We start from the raw sequence: 18,284 nt of genomic DNA, 5'->3' as shown, positions 1-18,284 counted from the left end.
CTCAGGTAGGAACATCTAATCTTATCTGGGGTTGATTACAGATCTCCATGGACGGCAGTAGTCACTTACCATCAGGTAGACAACATGATCGTCCGCTTCTTTTACATTATAAAACAAGTAATTTAATTAAAAAAATCAAAAACCCGACTTCACTAAAAAGGCTGAAGTAGAATTTCCAAAAACGGTGAAATAGGCACTTCATTATTTTTATCCCAGAAGCCAAATATAAAGTTTCATAGTAGGTATCTGCCTCAAAATCAAAAGATGTTCAAACAATATTACCCTATTTTTTAATCCCCGTAGTGCTCATTTTCAGCGGTTTCGTTATAGCGACGTTATACTCTGGCATAGCAACACTACTCATTTAGTCAGACAGTCATCTCGATGTAATATGTATATATATATATATATATATATATATATATATATATATATATATATATATATATATATATCAATTATCACTTGCTGAACGGTGAAGGAAAACATCGCGAGGAAACCTGCAACCTGAGAGACTTATATTAAAAAAAAATCTCATAGGTATATGAAGTCTACCAATACGCACTTGGCCAGCTCGGTGGACTATGGCCTAATCCTTTTCATTCTGAGAGGAGACCCGTGCCTAGCAGGGGGACAATAATGGGTTGATGATGATGATGACTCGATAGGTTTGGTTAACTTTTTTTAAAACGTATTACTACTTTGCGAAAAATGTCCACCATTTATGCTCTATAAAATATATAACTTCAGCAATTCAAAGTTCCAGCCATTATTTTACCTCGTTACGGGTAGAATTTTATTAGATACAGAATTTCTTAGTGTTTGCTTCAAAATTGTTTCGGTTTTTCAAATGAACTTGAATCCCCTATTTTACCCTCTATGGGGTTGATTTTTCGGAAGAGGATAAATAGGTGTGTCTTTGTTCCTATCCAGAAAGCCAAATACTAGATTTTATAGTAGTTGCTTCAAAATTAAAGGATTTAAAAATGACTAACATTCCCTATTTTACCCTCTTAGGGGTAGAATTTCCAAAAAGCCTTTCTTAGTACTTATTTACAGTATATAGATAACCTTATGTGCAAAATTTCAGAACTCTAAGGTCCGTGGTTTCGGCTGTACGTTGATTTCTGAAAAATGAATTAGTCATTTAGTTAGTCAGTCAGTCACCTTGCTGTTTTATACATATACACATATGTTTTTTTAATCTCCGTTTAATTTCCTTTCATTTGATACCCTACTCGATAGGTTCGGTTAACTTTTTTTTTAATTGAATGAAATGTGTTACTATTTCGCGCCAAAAATCCGCCATTTTGATTTTCTTTCTCTAACACCTATCTAAGGACACTCGGATCATTGAGACAAATATAATGACACCTTAACTGTTGAAATTCATCCAGCCGTTTGTTAGATCCGATCAAATAAAGAGAGACAAACATACAAGATACGCGCGAAAAACATAACCCATCCTTGACAGTCGGGTAAAAAGGAAACTTGAAACAGAACGCTGAAACAGAAAATACACCGTAAAACTCGTCCAAATATGAACGGCAAAAGAAATCTTTTGCTGTTTATAAATTTACTGTTTCTATATTATAGAATGTGCTATGCGAATATCAATAGCTATCAGTCACTTTAATTTATTTCTTTAAAATTGTTGAAAGTATAGTATAATTTCGGTTATACGTAAGTCACGTTACATTTTTTAAACGCGGGTGAAACTGCGGGTGCAGCTAGTACTAAATAAAAGAAAAAATATACGTCTGCTTCTATCAATTAAAAAAAGAATGAATATATTAATTTTCGGTGGCTCATATTCCAGGCGAGCAGCCCGCGGCCATGCAGCACGGCAACGCCGCGGGCCGGCCGCGCGCGCCGCCCGCCGCGCTGCTCGCCGCGCCGCTCGCCGCGCCGCTCGCAATAACGCTCGCGGCACCGCGCGCGCTTCTTAGGCTACTCGTTGTCTTCACACTGGCACTGCTTCTTATGTGAGTATATGACACTCTAGTTATGCCTTGTGATACGATTTAAGACTACCAGTTTATTCAAATATAGGTAATTGAACAAGAATATTCCTGAAAAATTGATTGATTCCTGAAAAAATGTTATTTTTTTTTGTAACCTGTCCTTTTATGCGCTACACTAATAGACCAGTACTAGACATATTCGTAATGGAAAAAATCCTAATTTGCGGTCGAGTAATCATAACTCAAGGGTCTCCGTTCAATTTATTTAGACAGACTGTAGTATGTGTAAGACTCCTAGTTATATAAGTTAGGATAAACCGACCTTTCATTATCTTAATATTCCTAATGTAAGCTGTCCGTTGCAGGCTGCAGTGCCACGACGAGGACGAGCCGCAATAGCGCCGGCCGCCGCCGCACACACACATACACACTTCTCCTACGTATTGTAAAAATTTCAAATTATCCTCAGCGTCGCGGCCGACCGCCCGGCGCCGGCCCCGCCGCTCTCTCCTCGAATTATTCCAACTGCAAGGTCAATTTTGGGAGAGAACGTCGAATCGATCTCTAGGATTATGATCAATCGATCGCGAGCTCCGCGCCCGAGGCGGGAGCGACTGTAAAATTGTACATATTATTATTAATAATAAATACTATATTATGATACTTTCCGATTACGTAACGTGCGGCGACAGCTCATGGAGCGCCGCGGTCGCTGACATCGAACGCGCGCCGGCGCCGGCGCTCGGCGCGGCCGCCCCGCCGGCGCCGGACGCGCCACAATCACTTTGTACGATATCGTTGAGCAGTGTTTCGACTTGGAGTAAGTTTGGTTCGTTGACACTGTTACTGCCTCACTTGTAAATATGTAATTGTAAGTAATAATATAAATAAAGATGAGATCGTTGAAACATTTTCAATCGTGTTTTGTTTTTCCTGACGTCCAAAGATAGATGCTGTTGATTATATAGGATTAGACCTATTTTTAAATTAGGAATATGAAAGAACCGCAATGTAGGTCTTAGAAAAAAACTTTGACTTATAAAAAATACTTTTCAATTTCAAGGTTAAAAATCTTCGACGTATTTAATAAGAATGCGTATGATATGCGTAAGAAGTGATACGACATAACATGACACGTCAGTCGTTACATAACGCTACGTATCGTATTGTATACCTCAATGCAACACCATCCAAATCAGATCTATAGCTTTTAGGATAATCGCGGACACAAACATACGTAATAGCCGAATACTGACTGAATTCTCCTTTTCCTGAAGTCAGAAAAAATCAAACGATCGAAAGAGAATTATACGAGTAACTTCAATAAGGTTAAAAACTATTACCCGACTACATTAAAATAGCCCTAAGAAGTATAAATCTTTAAGACCGCTACTACAGTGAAACTTGTTTAAGTGGGACCTGGATAAGTGAAGAAACTCCGTAACTAAAACTAATGCAGAGGTCCCAAGACTGGCACTGAATTACCTCTGTTAGTGGGACAAAGCAAACCTCTATATTATATGGGATTCGTTTTTTCGATTTTATCGCCATAATTATGTACCTCTTTAACCGAGACAGTGAAATAATTTTATATGCATTAATCTGTGCAACTGAGATAACATCGTTTTGTGGGTTTACTTATTCTTATTCTACCCGAAAATTCCACACCGACAAAATTTTTGAGCATCAATGACCCTCAGTTTTAGCTTTGCTTTACTATCATACGGATGTTAATTAAAAAAATGCCGAAACGAAGGCTCAACTCGTAATCAGTACGAGAAAAACTAAAGTTAGTTAAGTTTATGAATGTGTGAAGACCCGCGATAAAGTTTGTACCGAATTTAATGTGTCGTGTCTGTGTCGAAATCTACTCTTGTCGAATATTGTACTCTTGTGGAATACCTCTATAAGTGATACAAATTTCTAGGTCCCTTCGAGTCTCACTTAACCAGGTTTAGTGAAACTTAGTTAACCAAACCAGTTAGGGTTTTTCGTTTGTACTTTTATTAATTATTTAGGAGTAACAGCTAACACTATATGTATGTTTTTGTGGTAAAAGTGGTAAATCCTGCCATTAAACCCTTTATATACTCGTTCGACTACAAGCCTTTGCATATTAGACAAATAAGAAATACTCTTAAAATTACCGACTTTCGTACTTCAACAACACTATCTATATATATATCTATCACGTTAATTTCCGAAGAAAATAAAATATTAATTAAAACAATATAAATATAAACGCGGCCGTTTATCTTAAACCAGTCTGCGATGCCCACTCTACGCGTTTTGTGCAGCTGGTTGCCCACACAGTCAGTGACACCATGAACAAGCAAGACATAAGACACCCGCGCATACTAATTAATGATTTAAAACACGACCTTCACAATATTTTATTTTCGAAAATAATTACAACAGTGGAAAAGGTGCTATAACACGATATTAAAAATTATCCAAGTATCAATCAACAAATGCTTGGTGTTCGATCCGGCGGTGCGTGCGGCTACTGCGCGCAGTGGCGGCGCAGCGCGAGCAGCACGCCGCGGTTGGGCGCCGCCGCGCCGCGCAGCCGCCGCCCCGACCGCGGCGACACCGCGCCCGCTGCACACACACACCGTGCGCGTTCAGCGCTCACCGAACCAAGGAACGCGCTTCAGCTCATTACAAATAATATTATCCTTGAAAGCAAAGCATCTAATCTGAAGCTTGAATATGACACATAATTATACTTGTTATTGCTTGATCTCATAAAAATTGATCTGGTCAATTAATCTTAAAAAGAGTTCAGAATACTGAAATATGACACAGTTAAATGATTAAAGACATATAATTATGTCACATATTACTTCAAGTTCTTTCAAAAGTTATAACGACACGAGCAACTTTACAAAATGTAATTACACAATTTGATCATCTCACTCACTCGAGGGCTAACGTTTGATCTTGGAACATCGTGCATTTCGCATCATGAAGCGGAATAAAAAGTTTTATTGAAATGTTATTTAGCTCAGATCAGAAGGCAGAACCCAAGTATAATTTAAGGTAAGTGTATATGTCGTATAAGTGCGCTCACCGGCCAGCAGCCAGTGCGCGAGCGCGGCGTGCTCGTACGTATAGCCGTCGGGCGCGCGCACCGGCCGGCGCAGCGCCGCGTGCGACAGCGCGCAGCGCAGCGCGTGCGGCACCTGCTGCTCCTGGCACACACCGTACCAAGCCACATAACGACGCTTTACAAACATCGAAAAGGCAACATGCCTTATAATAAGGCTTTTTATGTTAAATTAAAAAAAAAACATAAATAAAGACAAATACTAAAAATCTATTGAAGAAAATAGTTTTAAAATGTTGACATTCATTAGCATAGTTATTACATATTGTAGTGTGTGTAGGACTCATAGTTATATAAGTTAGGTTAAGCTTAGTATTAAGAGAGTCATAATAAAGACATCATACAAGAAAGACGCCTCTCAATCCCTCACGAGCCTGTTTATTCAATACAATATGTTGACTGATAAAGTTTAACATAAAAAAGTTCTACAAGGTGCGAGCGGTTGTTTTTTTTTATTATATTCCAAAATTTTATTGCTTTCTAACTTCAGAAATACTTAAACTACCTTCTTGTACAATACAAGAAATAATAAATACTTAATTATTCACCGTATATAACAGGGCTCTATTTAAAAAAGCGTGTTAAAAAGACGTCATGCAATACACTTGACACCATTTCACACAACTTACTTCTTCATATGTTAACGGGGGCCGTCGCAGCCATTGCAGCTCCTCCAGCAGGCGCGCTGCCACCGCGCCCTCCTCTACCGACTCCCTTTCCTCCCCCTCGGCACCTGTCGCACTCTCTGCGCTCTCCTCGTTTTCTGCTTCCCCATGACGTCCTTCTTTCATTTAAGAAATAGCTACTATAGATACTTCTATCTTAGATAGGCGACATGTCGGATCATGTTAGACTGCAACATGATATAAATAGAGTTGTTCAATGGAGCCATGATAATAAACTCTATTTCAATGTGTCCAAATGCTCGGTTTTATCATTTAGCCGTGCGAACAATCCAAGTCATTATAAATACAACATGGATAATGAATCACTTCAGCGTGTTATGGAAGTCAAAGATCTAGGAATTCGATTCACAGCTGATTTGAAGTTTCGGAAACACATAACAGAAATATGTAAGAAAGCATACCGAAATCTTGGTTTCATTATAAGACAATCTTATGGATTCACGAACCTTGCCACAATACGTGTGCTTTATGATGCCTTGGTTAGAAGCCATCTCGAATGTAATTCAGAGATATGGGCTCCGAACGAAGTTAAATATAAGATAATGCTAGAAAGAATTCAAAATAAGTTTTGTAGGTTTTTATATTTGAAGATGTATGGAGTGTATCCGGGTTATCCGCTATTGTATCCCAGTATGTTTGTCATCGGTATGGTAGGATACAATACATTAGAAACAAGGAGACGTTTTTTCTTGGCCAAATACCTCTTTAAGGTTTTGCGTGGTCAGGTGGATAATCCGGCCATCCTACGAGAATTGAGTTTGTGCGTACCGGACGGTGCCGTCCACCGGCGGCGGCGAGCGCGCCTGCTGGCGTTGCCGCGCGCCCGCACTAACCTATTGCGCGATGCGCCGCTCACACGCGCGCTTCATACACTTAATGCGATGGCTAACAGTATCGATTTATTCACTTGCACGCTGAATGAGTTCACAGAGGCAAATTATAAATTATAGTACTAATCTTGTGATATGTTTTAAATTATAGTGTTTATTGGAACTAATTAAATGAGATCTACTTTAACGCATTAGGATAATCCTGTAATGTTAAATGTAAGTTGTACAAATAAATAAATAAATAAATAAAAAAATCTTGTAATTAATGTGTATAGGTCATATGCATGTGTAAAACTATACTTAGATAATTACGTTTTCATCAGAACCTGTATTATTTCATTATAAGCCTTGTGCCAAGAATCTTTCAAGGGAGTTACAGACAGAAACTATAAGAATTACTTTTTTTTTTGTCTCGAATGTCTTGAAATTGGCAACTAGGGCAACTATAACTAGTTCTTGAAATTAATATGGGGAAGAACTCCCAGAGTTTCTACTTACATTAATTTTTAAACCAGATACATATATAACAATCCAATCAATAATAATGTAAATAATTCATATGAATGCAATAATAATAAAATAATTAATAGACATGGATCAAATAAATGTTTTCATAAGGGTAAACTTAGTAATAATAAAACTAGCAATAAAAACTTTTCATCTCTAAAAATATTACACCAGAATATCCAGGGATTCTCAAGTAAGACCTGGAACTGGAGTTTTTTTTAGAAAGTAATCATTATGATATAATATGTTTAACAGAGCACTGGTTAAAACAAGGTGAAGCACAAATAAATTATACAAATCATTTTATTGCGAGTTCGTTTAGCTGTGAGTCGGCTATCCACGGTGAATCATTAATTATATCTTATAAATGTATAAAATCAAGAGAACGCCTGGATATAGTGGGTCTCTCGGTTGAACGTATTATTGAATTATCATGTGTCGAGCTGGATAGCCTTGTTGTGGTTAGCGTGTATAGGCCCCCTAACATAGAAACATTTTCTATATCTGAAAGTGTAATAGAAAATGTTTTGGATATTCTTTGCAAATGTAAAAAATATGTTGTTGTTTGTGCTGATTTTCATGTGAACATTTTAGAAACAGCACATTGACAGTAAAATTACTTTAATTATTAAGATCATATAACTTAGAATATACTTTCTTGGAGCCAACCAGGGTGACTTCATCCTCTGCTACTTGCATTGATAACATTTTCTGTAACTGCATTATAGTTGATAAATCGATATTAAATCATATTAAATCTGATCACAAGGGGCAGTCTATCCATATCCAATACAACATATCTCAGGAAGGGAACATTAAGTTTCTTCATAGACCAATTACAAGTCACCGTTTAGTAAAATATAATAAAGTGCTACTCATTAAGTTGTCAGTTCTGAATCATAGCACTTGTGTTAATAATTTATATTCTTCATTTTTCTCCACATTTCACAGAGAATTTAAAAAATATATTTTCTGAAGTTAGTTATCAAAAAGGTTCTCGACTTAGTTTTTGTGAATGGGCTACTAAAGGAATTCGTCTCAGTAGAAGTAAACTTTTCGATCTTTATAGTGAAAGAGAAAATAACCGTATTCCACACTTCAAAGATTACGCTCGTAAGGATTCTAAAATATTTAAATCAGTTTGTATGACGGCTAAATCTAAATTCATACATAATAAAATAAAAAATGCACACAATAACATTAAAACGATCTGGAAAATCTGAGACACGAATTTGCAGATTAACTAACAATAAACTATCCCTTAATACTGAACATGGTTAAATAAAGAAATTCCACAAGAATTTGAAACATTTTTCTCGATTATCCCATTTAAAACCACAATTTTTTTAAAATCATGCCCAATACAAGCAGTGACTTTCCTTAAAGAAAATTTAAATCAGTGTCCCATTAAATTTAAATTTAGACATATTTTAATTGATGACATATTAAAACCTTTTGAAGAAATAACAGTTAAAAATACAGAGGACATTTGGGGAATGTCAGTAAAAGTCTGTAAATCAATCATTAAAACTTTAGCTCCCTACTTAGTCACTATTTTTAATATATGTGTGTTGATCAGCGCTGTTTTCCTGATTTAAAGAAACATAGTAAGATAATACCATTATTTAAGGCAGGTGATACTAAAGATCCCAACAATTATAGACCTATTTCAGTACTGCCTGTTCTAAGTAAAATTTTTGAAAAGATCCTTTTACACCAAATGTTGCTACATTTTAAAGTAAATAATCTTTTACATCAAAGACAATTTGGCTTTACTAAAGGCCGTTCTACTACTGACGCTGGTGTTCAATTGTTGCGACATATTTTTGATTGTTGGGAAGAAGCACATGATGCTATAGGTATATTTTGTGACTTGTCTAAAGCTTTTGATTGTGTTGATCATAAAACCTTATTGTTAAAATTACAATATTATGGTATTCAGGGAAATTCTCTAAAGTTGATAAATACTTATTTAAACAATAGAGTACAACGAGTGCAAGTAAATGGAACATTATCAGCAGGTTCTAATATTAAAATAGGTGTTCCTCAGGGCTCCATCCTGCTGCCATATGTAGTAAAGGATTTATCTGAGGTTGTTTTGTTTGCTGATGACACTTCCTTAGTGTTTAGGGTAAAGCGACAATCACAGGTTACGAACGTCATTAATGAAACTCTTTGCTTGATTCAGAACTGGTTTGATGCAAATAAATTTATGCTACCAAATCTAAGGAGTACGGGGATGAATGTCGCTCTAAAAATTAGACAGTTAACAGACATCCCCACTGGCAGGCTTGTCTATTTCAGTTACTTTCACAGCATTTTGTCTTATGGTATTCTGCTGTGGAGTAGTGCAGCTGACATAGACTCTATATTTACTATTCAAAAAAGAGCAATAAGGTCAATATATAGTTTGCAACGTCGTGAGTCCCTGAGAGAACTGTTTCCCACATACATTGTTAACATATTGACGGTACATAGTCAATACATCTATGAAAATATTATGTCTATATGAAAACACATGTGTTTCAAACATATGTTTGAAAAAAATAGTAACCACCATAACTATAATACTAGAAATAATTTATATTTCTTATTTCCAACTTTCCATATTATATTAATTTATTTAAATTAGCAATTCCTAAACATAGATTATTTATGCAAGGTGGTTAGATCTTTCATGGGTAACTGTATTCGCTACTACAATAAAATACCGGACCACATTTTGAATCTCACAGAAAAAAAAATCAAACATGTCATTAAATAAACGCTATGTAAAAAAGCGTACTATAAACTAAGTGATTATATGACTGACAAAACGGTGTGGTCTGAAGTAGATCCAGCATTTTTTAAGCATTTTTTTAAAAGATGTGTGTTATGGAGATTCTTTCGCCGCTTCTTCTCCATAACAAAACACCTTGTGAAGTGGTGGTAGTTGTATTAACATTCAAAAAGTGCTCTGTAAAGAACCTATTTTGAATAAAAAAAAATGATTTGATTTGATTTGAACAACAACTGTAATCTTTAAGTGTTACGATTTACGTTGTCAGTACTATAAGTGTGTACGGTAGCACCAGGACTGGGGAAAAAGCGCCCGGAATTTAACGAAGTATAATTATTGTTCATTAATGTATCCGTTCCATACAAATTTATATGCATGTGGAGTTTTATCTAAGTTCTTTAAAATATCGTATACTTTTTGATACAACAACACACAATACATTTAAAATGGAACAAGTTGCTTTCTCTCGTAATTGTGAGCTGTGGCTCGACTAACGTACCGGCATCGAAACAGCGCAGCAGCCAGTCCAGCGGCGCGTCCAGCAGCCGCGCGCCGCTCAGCGCGTGCGCGCGCACCGCTGCCGCCAGCCGCGCCTCCTCCGCCGCCGCCGACACCGAACCTACCGCATCTCGATACATTACATAAATGTTACCATCGTAATATATACTTACCTATTTAAACCGTGAATCTTTTGAACGGATGTCAATTACTTATTACTTGTCATGTATAAAGAAAAGTTATTTGATACGAAGTAGATGTCACTTTGGCATTGAGGAATCTCCCGTCAAGCCAGGCGTGCTTGTAAGTTCAGAGCACATGCATATAAACGATGTTCTAAACATCGATACGATGATTCAGAATCTCGTGACGCCATCTTTTGGAGTGCTGCGGAAAGTCATTACAATGACACGGTATATCTTTTGGTAGTACCCTTTGTGGCTCAACTGCGATGGCACCATCGTCCCTCCTATTTCTGTCTAATAGCAGTATGAAAGACTAATGTATTCCGGTTTGAAGTGGTAAATTAAACACACTTATCCGAGGCGTTTGGACTTAGTCCTTAGAGCTGCCAACTTTGGCAACCTCAGGTAGGAATGTAAAGTAATCTAATCTGAATAATCTATATCTATATCTAATCTGAGGATTAATTACAGATGTCCATTGGCGGCGGTAGTCGCTTAACATCACACTGAATCTGCATGGCAGACTTCAATATTACAAAAACCCTCAGTTTAACAGTTGAAACAAAAAATCTTAGGCAAGTATCTCCAAAAATAATTGTTTTGTTTGATTCTGTTTTTTACTCACCGGGTACTCGCGTTACATAATCTTTAAGCCATCGCAACACGCCAGCCTCGCCCCACCATCGTGGCTCCACGCCCTCCGCATCTTCGTCGCCAGTATCATTTTCGTTAGTTTCGGGGAGACGCCACAACGCCAATCGTCCGTTCAGTGCCCCCACAGCTAGTAACGCGGGGTGAAGGAATGCGGCGGTGGGCGCGCCCCCCGCACCACCCGCGGGCACCGCAGCCACCTGCGCGGCCCGCAGCGCGCCGTCCGGCTCTCGCGCCACGCGCCACACGCGCGCCCAGCGGTCCGCGCCCGCCGTGCACAGGGAGTGTCGCGCGCCCCATCGCACGCTCTGCACCGCGCCGCCGTGCGCCGCCAGCGCGCCGCCCAGACGCACAGCCGCGCGTGACTCGCCCTCGCACACCTCCACCGTCCACAGCTTCACTGACTCATCCATGCCGCCGGAAGCCAGAAGGTAGTCCCGCACTTTATGGTTCTCCTCCTCGTTATTCACGTCGTCGGGGGCAAATTCACAGCTCAGTACACCTGTTTCGCCTTTTAAGTATTAGATGTCGCTACCACAGTAATAATATTAGCACTTATAGTTTTAGAACGTAAAGGAGCAGGGAGTAATCATACCGAGATCGTGAGCGGCTGTTTCATTCCAAAGCACGGTGGCGTTGGGCGGCGGAGCCAACACACGTAGCTCGCCCGCCGCGCCGCCCACCGCTGCGATGCACCCATCAGCAGCCCACGCACAACATGTACAAGCCTCCACTGCACCCGGATATATGCTGGACAATACTGACTTATGTTAATCTATCAAATGAGACCTGCAATCGCAACGCAACGTGTAAATTACTTAAACTCGAGGAAAGTAACTGACTGTAGAGGGTCGGAAGCATCGCCGTCGATGCTCCAGAGAGCGGCGACGCCGTCGTCGGTGGCCAGCAGCAGCAGCGGCGCGCGATGAGGAGACGCGCGCGCCGCCCGCACGCCGCCGCCGCCCTCGCCCTCCGCCGCGCCCGCCGTCGCTCCCGCTGCCCACAGCGATGCCAGCTCGCACCCTGTCTGCATGCATGTGTATTGTGTATACATATTGATTTACTGGTTTTAATTAATTTCTTCAAGAACTATTATAATAAGTCCGTAAATATGTATATTTTTAATATACTGTTGGTAGCTGGTACCTGCACATCCCAAAGACAAGCTCTACCGTCTAAACCAGCGCTAAGCAGCAGGGCGCCACTCGCACCAAAATCAACCGATAGAACCGGATATTGATGAACATCGAGAGTCTTGTCCAGGCATAATATCCCATCGAGCTCGTTCCACTTGAAAATCCTCACCATCCCGTCACTGAAATAAATGCGAAAATTTTTGAATATAAATTAAATAAACTGATTTAATCAATCGAATGTAAATTTACAATGCATTTTGCATATAGAAATAAATATGTCTATAGACTTTGAAAACAGGTTACCTGCAAGCGGTCGCGAGCAATTCCCCGTGCGTGGCGATACAGTTAACGGCGCCAGCGTGCTCGTCCCGCGAGCGCCACGCGCACGCCGCGCCCGCCTCCAGCGCACTCGCATCCGACCCATCTTCCTCGTCTAATAAATCTTCATCGACGGGTCCAATGCCCTACTTTCGATAATAAGTTTTTTATTAAAGATAATTCACTTACTATTTAGTTATTCATAGTGAAGATAAAAATTAAATTCTTGACTACAATCTCCACTAAATGTAAGCGTAAATAAAATGGAACAAGAATAAAAAATTGTAAATAATGTATAAGTAACGCCCGTACTTCTAAATCTCCTAGTCCAAAATGAACAAGCGGTGAGCATTCCGGTTCCAAATCTTCATCGATCGAGAAAGCATTCAACGACCACGTGCGAATTGTTTTGTCATTGGAACCTAAATCGAAAAATATTTAGTTTTACAAAAAACAATAAATGAACATACGTAAATATCGATCTACATTTTGCGTCTCATTCACTTTACTTGTGGAAGGAAAACGTTGTCTTCCTTCTTTTCAGTTACGTAATCATGGCGGACCAAACACGAAAAATAATCAAAATAACTAATAATATTATGTCCTCGTTTACTTGTGACATGTGATTACACGAAGTTTGTTTATTTTTTGCATAATTTGCACATTTACGCATTGCACAAGAAGGCATTTTGAGGCTTAGATAACTAAAATAATGACAGTTAACTTGTACAGTGACGTACGTATGAGTATCAATTAATACGCCGCGCAAGAACAACTACATTCGACAAACACCAATTGGCGTATTTTGTATGTATAAAGGTTTGCCTACTAGTAACATATATTTATTTATAATATCAATGGTTAATGGATAAAGATATATTATTCTAAAAACTTATGATTGTGTAAGAATATATTGTATTTTCGAGATCCATGAGCTCTTTAACAAAAGTGTTTGAAAATATTAATCAATTTAAAACGATAGCTCACCTGTAATAATGTACTTCGCGTTTTGTGGCACAACGACGCAAGTGAGATACCTCGAGTGTGCGTGCAGTACGCGCAAGCAGACGCGCGCGGCCACCGCCCACACGCGCGCCGTGCGGTCCAGTGACGCGGACACCAGCAGCGCCGTGCCGCGCGCCCAGCGCAGCGCCGTCACCGCCGCGCCGTGCCCGCTCAGCACCGCGCCCCCGCCACTCGCGGCGCCGCTCGCCGCCGCCGCCGCTGCTGCAGCGCTCCACACGCGAACACGCGCGTCGCGCCCGCCCGTGGCCGCCGCGCGCCCGCACGAGCTTGCATCTGCACACAACGCGCCGAGATCGTGCGCGCCGTCCTCCCACACTAGCGGCAGTGGTCTACCGCCACCCTCTATGCCACTTTCGCATATATCTACAATATAAAAAGCCCTTATATAAGCACGCAACGCAATTAGTTTTGTATCATTACTTTGATAGCAATATATTATTTTTATCATTCAAACATTTCTTTCTTAAAGCAGATAGCTTCTGAAAAGTTTACCGTTATGAAGCCAATCTGACCGAAGATTTAAATGTACATAGTCTACCCACCTTGCAAGTTAAAGACTTTGAGAACTCCCTCTGTGCAAGCGGTAAGCAAAAGTGAGGCATCTCCGAATGCACAAAGAGCATGCACTGCACCCTCGTGTGCGCGCACACAAGCCAGCAAGGCGGCATCGCGTATGCGCCACGCGCGCACTACACCGTCGTCGTGCCCCACCAGCAGCCGCTCGCTCGTCGCCCAGCAGGCAGCGCGCGCGGCCGAAGCGTTCGGCGCCACCAGCGATATCCGCGGCTCAAATGAGCGAGCTGCCCAGATGCGGGCGGCGCCGTCGATGCCGGTCGACGCCAGCAGCACTCCGGTGGGGGCCCAGCGCGCCGCCGTGACGCCGTAGCGGTGCGCGCGGGCCGCGGTGGCCGCCTCCTCCCAGCCCGCACCGCGCCGCCAGCGCCACAGTCGCAGAGCACCGTCGCCGCCGCCCGTCACCAACCACGCGCCGCTCGCATCCGCACACACCACTTCGCCACGATGCGCTTTCATCACAGAAACCGCGGTCGGCTCGCCCACCGTCTCCATTTCGACCCTCAATGCTTGATGGTTTACATATACTATTATGATTCTAAATCGACATTCGATCACTTAATTGGTCGCATTTTCGTTTCAAAAGCAGGAAAGATCATAATTTTGTATGTAGACGGAAAGCAAATTTATGGCATGAATATTTTATTCTGATCAAAATTAAATGGTGACACCGCCTCGGCCTACGTGCGAGTGGTGGCTGACGCGGGGTGACTATCGATTTCGCTTCGTCCTCGGGCGTCGGTCAACAAATTACAGACGGTATGACATGTCCATTGATGAACGCTATGTACGAGTATAATTACCTTGGTTATCGATAGTGAACGCAATTACAAAGTCATTACTTGTTTTTTTTTTGTTAAAACTGTTACAAATTATTCAGTATTGAATCTGAAGAAAGAAATATTTATATATCTTATTAATTAATTATATTAATATAACTTAAAGTTAAATAAGTTAAAATAACAATACTGCAATCAAATAACTCGAAAAAAAACCAAACTGAAGTGAATTTAATATTACAACTTATAAACGAAAGTATAGTAATTGTCTGGTAAAATACCGAACATTTGACTCGGCAATACTTTGGGCGTTCACGTATGACGCATTCTCTCATCATCTTTGCTGGCCAGGCGTATGTTTGATAAATCGGCCTCGTAACTATTTTCAGCATGTTTCGCTAATCCTTATAGTTGGGGACTTGGCCCTGAAAGCCCATTTGAAAAATTCACCCAGTATATATCGACAGTCCCTACGTATAAAGCGACATGTCAAAAACGCAGGTTTACAGGAGAGCGTAATTAATGTTCACACCGCTCTAGAAATATTCTCTATACAATTCTAAGAATATTTTTTTTATAATGTTGTTAGCTTTCGAAAGTTTGTACTAGGGTTGTTGCGAATATCAGCATCAGCATCAGCATCCGCTGATTATCAGCTTCCTTTTAAATATCAGCATCAGCATCCGCATCCGCAACAAAAGATGCTGATATTTAATGCTGATATTGAAATTGTAACGTGTTCGTTGAAGGCGGGACGGAGCTTAAATCACGTGGAGTTTTAGCCAATCACAGAAGTTTATAAACACAAGTTGTCATCAAACAATCATTCGATTGTATTGACAACATAATTCGGTCAGACATCGATAACTTTCGATCATAGTTCAATCAATCAATAACAGAATTATGTATTCAATTCATAATGCCACATCCAGTGAAAAGTGCAAGATGACCAAATATTTCATTATTGAACAAAGATACGACACAGTGTAGTTTTTGTAAAAAAAAATAACAAATAAATGCCGACTTCTGTGTCACTGCAGAGTGGAGGGTAGCTGAAGTGGATGTTGGTTTGGTACATGGTTCTGAAGTCGGTGCTAAATATATGTCGTTGGATAACGGCGTAAACAGCGTGTTCAATTTGAGCGCCGGCTTCGGAGATATGTGCTGAGCTAAAATTTGTTTCAGTTGATTTTTGCTTTGTAGTGACATGGAAGTCGATTGTATTTTTTAATAATTTTTTTTTCACCTTTTTTAGTGATGACATACTAAAAATCTTACAAATGCACTAGTCGCCCTTACGATTTTTGAAAGTTCCCCTCGATTTCTCTGGTCTGCCATCATCAGACCCTTATTTTCTTATAATGGAACTACTTTGGAAATATCTTTTTTTCCAACAAAATAAAAATCATCCAGTTCGGTTCATAAACGACGAAGTTATCCGCGAACAAACATAAAAAAGACATATATACGGTAGAATTGAGAAACCGCCTCATTTTGTGAAGTTGGTTAAAAAAGACTATTCTCGTAAGGGACGTACAAATACCTCAGTATAAAATATATTTATATTTGGTATTTTTAAATATCAGTGGCGCGCTTTTTAAGACATCGTACAAAGCAGTAAAAGTAGTAAAATACATCATATTGGTTGGTTGGTTGGTTGGTTGGTTGGTTGGTTGGTTGGTTGGTTGGTTGGTTGGTTGGTTGGTTGGTTGGTTGGTTGGTTGGTTGGTTGGTTGGTTGGTTGGTTGGTTGGTTGGTTGGTTGGTTGGTTGGTTGGTTGGTTGGTTGGTTGGTTGGTTGGTTGGTTGGTTGGTTGGTTGGTTGGTTGGTTGGTTGGTTGGTTGGTTGGTTGGTTGGTTGGTTGGTTGGTTGGTTGGTTGGTTGGTTGGTTGGTTGGTTGGTTGGTTGGTTGGTTGGTTGGTTGGTTGGTTGGTTGGTTGGTTGGTTGGTTGGTTGGTTGGTTGGTTGGTTGGTTGGTTGGTTGGTTGGTTGGTTGGTTGGTTGGTTGGTTGGTTGGTTGGTTGGTTGGTTGGTTGGTTGGTTGGTTGGTTGGTTGGTTGGTTGGTTGGTTGGTTGGTTGGTTGGTTGGTTGGTTGGTTGGTTGGTTGGTTGGTTGGTTGGTTGGTTGGTTGGTTGGTTGGTTGGTTGGTTGGTTGGTTGGTTGGTTGGTTGGTTGGTTGGTTGGTTGGTTGGTTGGTTGGTTGGTTGGTTGGTTGGTTGGTTGGTTGGTTGGTTGGTTGGTTGGTTGGTTGGTTGGTTGGTTGGTTGGTTGGTTGGTTGGTTGGTTGGTTGGTTGGTTGGTTGGTTGGTTGGTTGGTTGGTTGGTTGGTTGGTTGGTTGGTTGGTTGGTTGGTTGGTTGGTTGGTTGGTTGGTTGGTTGGTTGGTTGGTTGGTTGGTTGGTTGGTTGGTTGGTTGGTTGGTTGGTTGGTTGGTTGGTTGGTTGGTTGGTTGGTTGGTTGGTTGGTTGGTTGGTTGGTTGGTTGGTTGGTTGGTTGGTTGGTTGGTTGGTTGGTTGGTTGGTTGGTTGGTTGGTTGGTTGGTTGGTTGGTTGGTTGGTTGGTTGGTTGGTTGGTTGGTTGGTTGGTTGGTTGGTTGGTTGGTTGGTTGGTTGGTTGGTTGGTTGGTTGGTTGGTTGGTTGGTTGGTTGGTTGGTTGGTTGGTTGGTTGGTTGGTTGGTTGGTTGGTTGGTTGGTTGGTTGGTTGGTTGGTTGGTTGGTTGGTTGGTTGGTTGGTTGGTTGGTTGGTTGGTTGGTTGGTTGGTTGGTTGGTTGGTTGGTTGGTTGGTTGGTTGGTTGGTTGGTTGGTTGGTTGGTTGGTTGGTTGGTTGGTTGGTTGGTTGGTTGGTTGGTTGGTTGGTTGGTTGGTTGGTTGGTTGGTTGGTTGGTTGGTTGGTTGGTTGGTTGGTTGGTTGGTTGGTTGGTTGGTTGGTTGGTTGGTTGGTTGGTTGGTTGGTTGGTTGGTTGGTTGGTTGGTTGGTTGGTTGGTTGGTTGGTTGGTTGGTTGGTTGGTTGGTTGGTTGGTTGGTTGGTTGGTTGGTTGGTTGGTTGGTTGGTTGGTTGGTTGGTTGGTTGGTTGGTTGGTTGGTTGGTTGGTTGGTTGGTTGGTTGGTTGGTTGGTTGGTTGGTTGGTTGGTTGGTTGGTTGGTTGGTTGGTTGGTTGGTTGGTTGGTTGGTTGGTTGGTTGGTTGGTTGGTTGGTTGGTTGGTTGGTTGGTTGGTTGGTTGGTTGGTTGGTTGGTTGGTT

At 40.8% G+C, this 18,284-nt stretch overlaps 2 protein-coding genes across 2 annotated transcripts in view; one reads left to right on the top strand and one right to left on the bottom strand.

The window, feature by feature from the left end:
• The window catches only part of LOC140749091 (neurotrimin), a 184,125-nt gene extending 181,254 nt beyond the window's left edge, over window positions 1-2,871 (top strand). The window contains exons 8-9 of the mRNA XM_073082113.1: window positions 1,820-1,985; window positions 2,330-2,871. Coding sequence (XP_072938214.1) covers window positions 1,820-1,985; window positions 2,330-2,363 — 200 coding nt within the window. The 3' untranslated portion in view covers window positions 2,364-2,871. The remainder of the gene's footprint in view (window positions 1-1,819; window positions 1,986-2,329) is intronic.
• A 1,596-nt stretch (window positions 2,872-4,467) lies between these two features.
• LOC140749197 (uncharacterized) lies at window positions 4,468-14,954 on the bottom strand. Its single transcript, XM_073082245.1, has 12 exons — window positions 14,232-14,954; window positions 13,651-14,052; window positions 12,976-13,085; window positions 12,649-12,809; window positions 12,356-12,524; window positions 12,052-12,236; window positions 11,805-11,959; window positions 11,184-11,711; window positions 10,375-10,494; window positions 5,703-5,854; window positions 5,038-5,158; window positions 4,468-4,565 (listed from the first exon to the last, which is right to left on the bottom strand). The coding sequence occupies exons 1-12, from the start codon at window positions 14,755-14,757 to the stop codon at window positions 4,468-4,470; spliced, it is 2,727 nt and encodes a 908-aa protein (XP_072938346.1). The 5' UTR covers window positions 14,758-14,954.
• Window positions 14,955-18,284: the final 3,330 nt, after the last annotated feature.

The sequence above is a fragment of the Epargyreus clarus genome, unplaced genomic scaffold, assembly GCF_041222505.1.
Source record: "Epargyreus clarus isolate Ecla_fem2 unplaced genomic scaffold, WU_Ecla_fem_2.2 ptg000017l, whole genome shotgun sequence".
Taxonomy (NCBI): domain Eukaryota; kingdom Metazoa; phylum Arthropoda; class Insecta; order Lepidoptera; family Hesperiidae; genus Epargyreus; species Epargyreus clarus.
This window is presented reverse-complemented; position numbering and strand designations above follow the sequence as displayed.

Bases quoted from the DNA above. Each gene is read 5' to 3' on its own strand.
- LOC140749197 (XM_073082245.1), bottom strand. From the start codon at position 14,757: ATGGAGACGGTGGGCGAGCCGACCGCGGTTTCTGTGATGAAAGCGCAT. The intron at 14,053-14,231 runs GTGGGTAGACTA...TTTATATTGTAG, and splicing joins CAAAGTCTTTAACTTGCAAG to ATATATGCGAAAGTGGCATA. The intron at 13,086-13,650 runs GTGAGCTATCGT...TTTTCGATTTAG, and splicing joins CGCGAAGTACATTATTACAG to GTTCCAATGACAAAACAATT.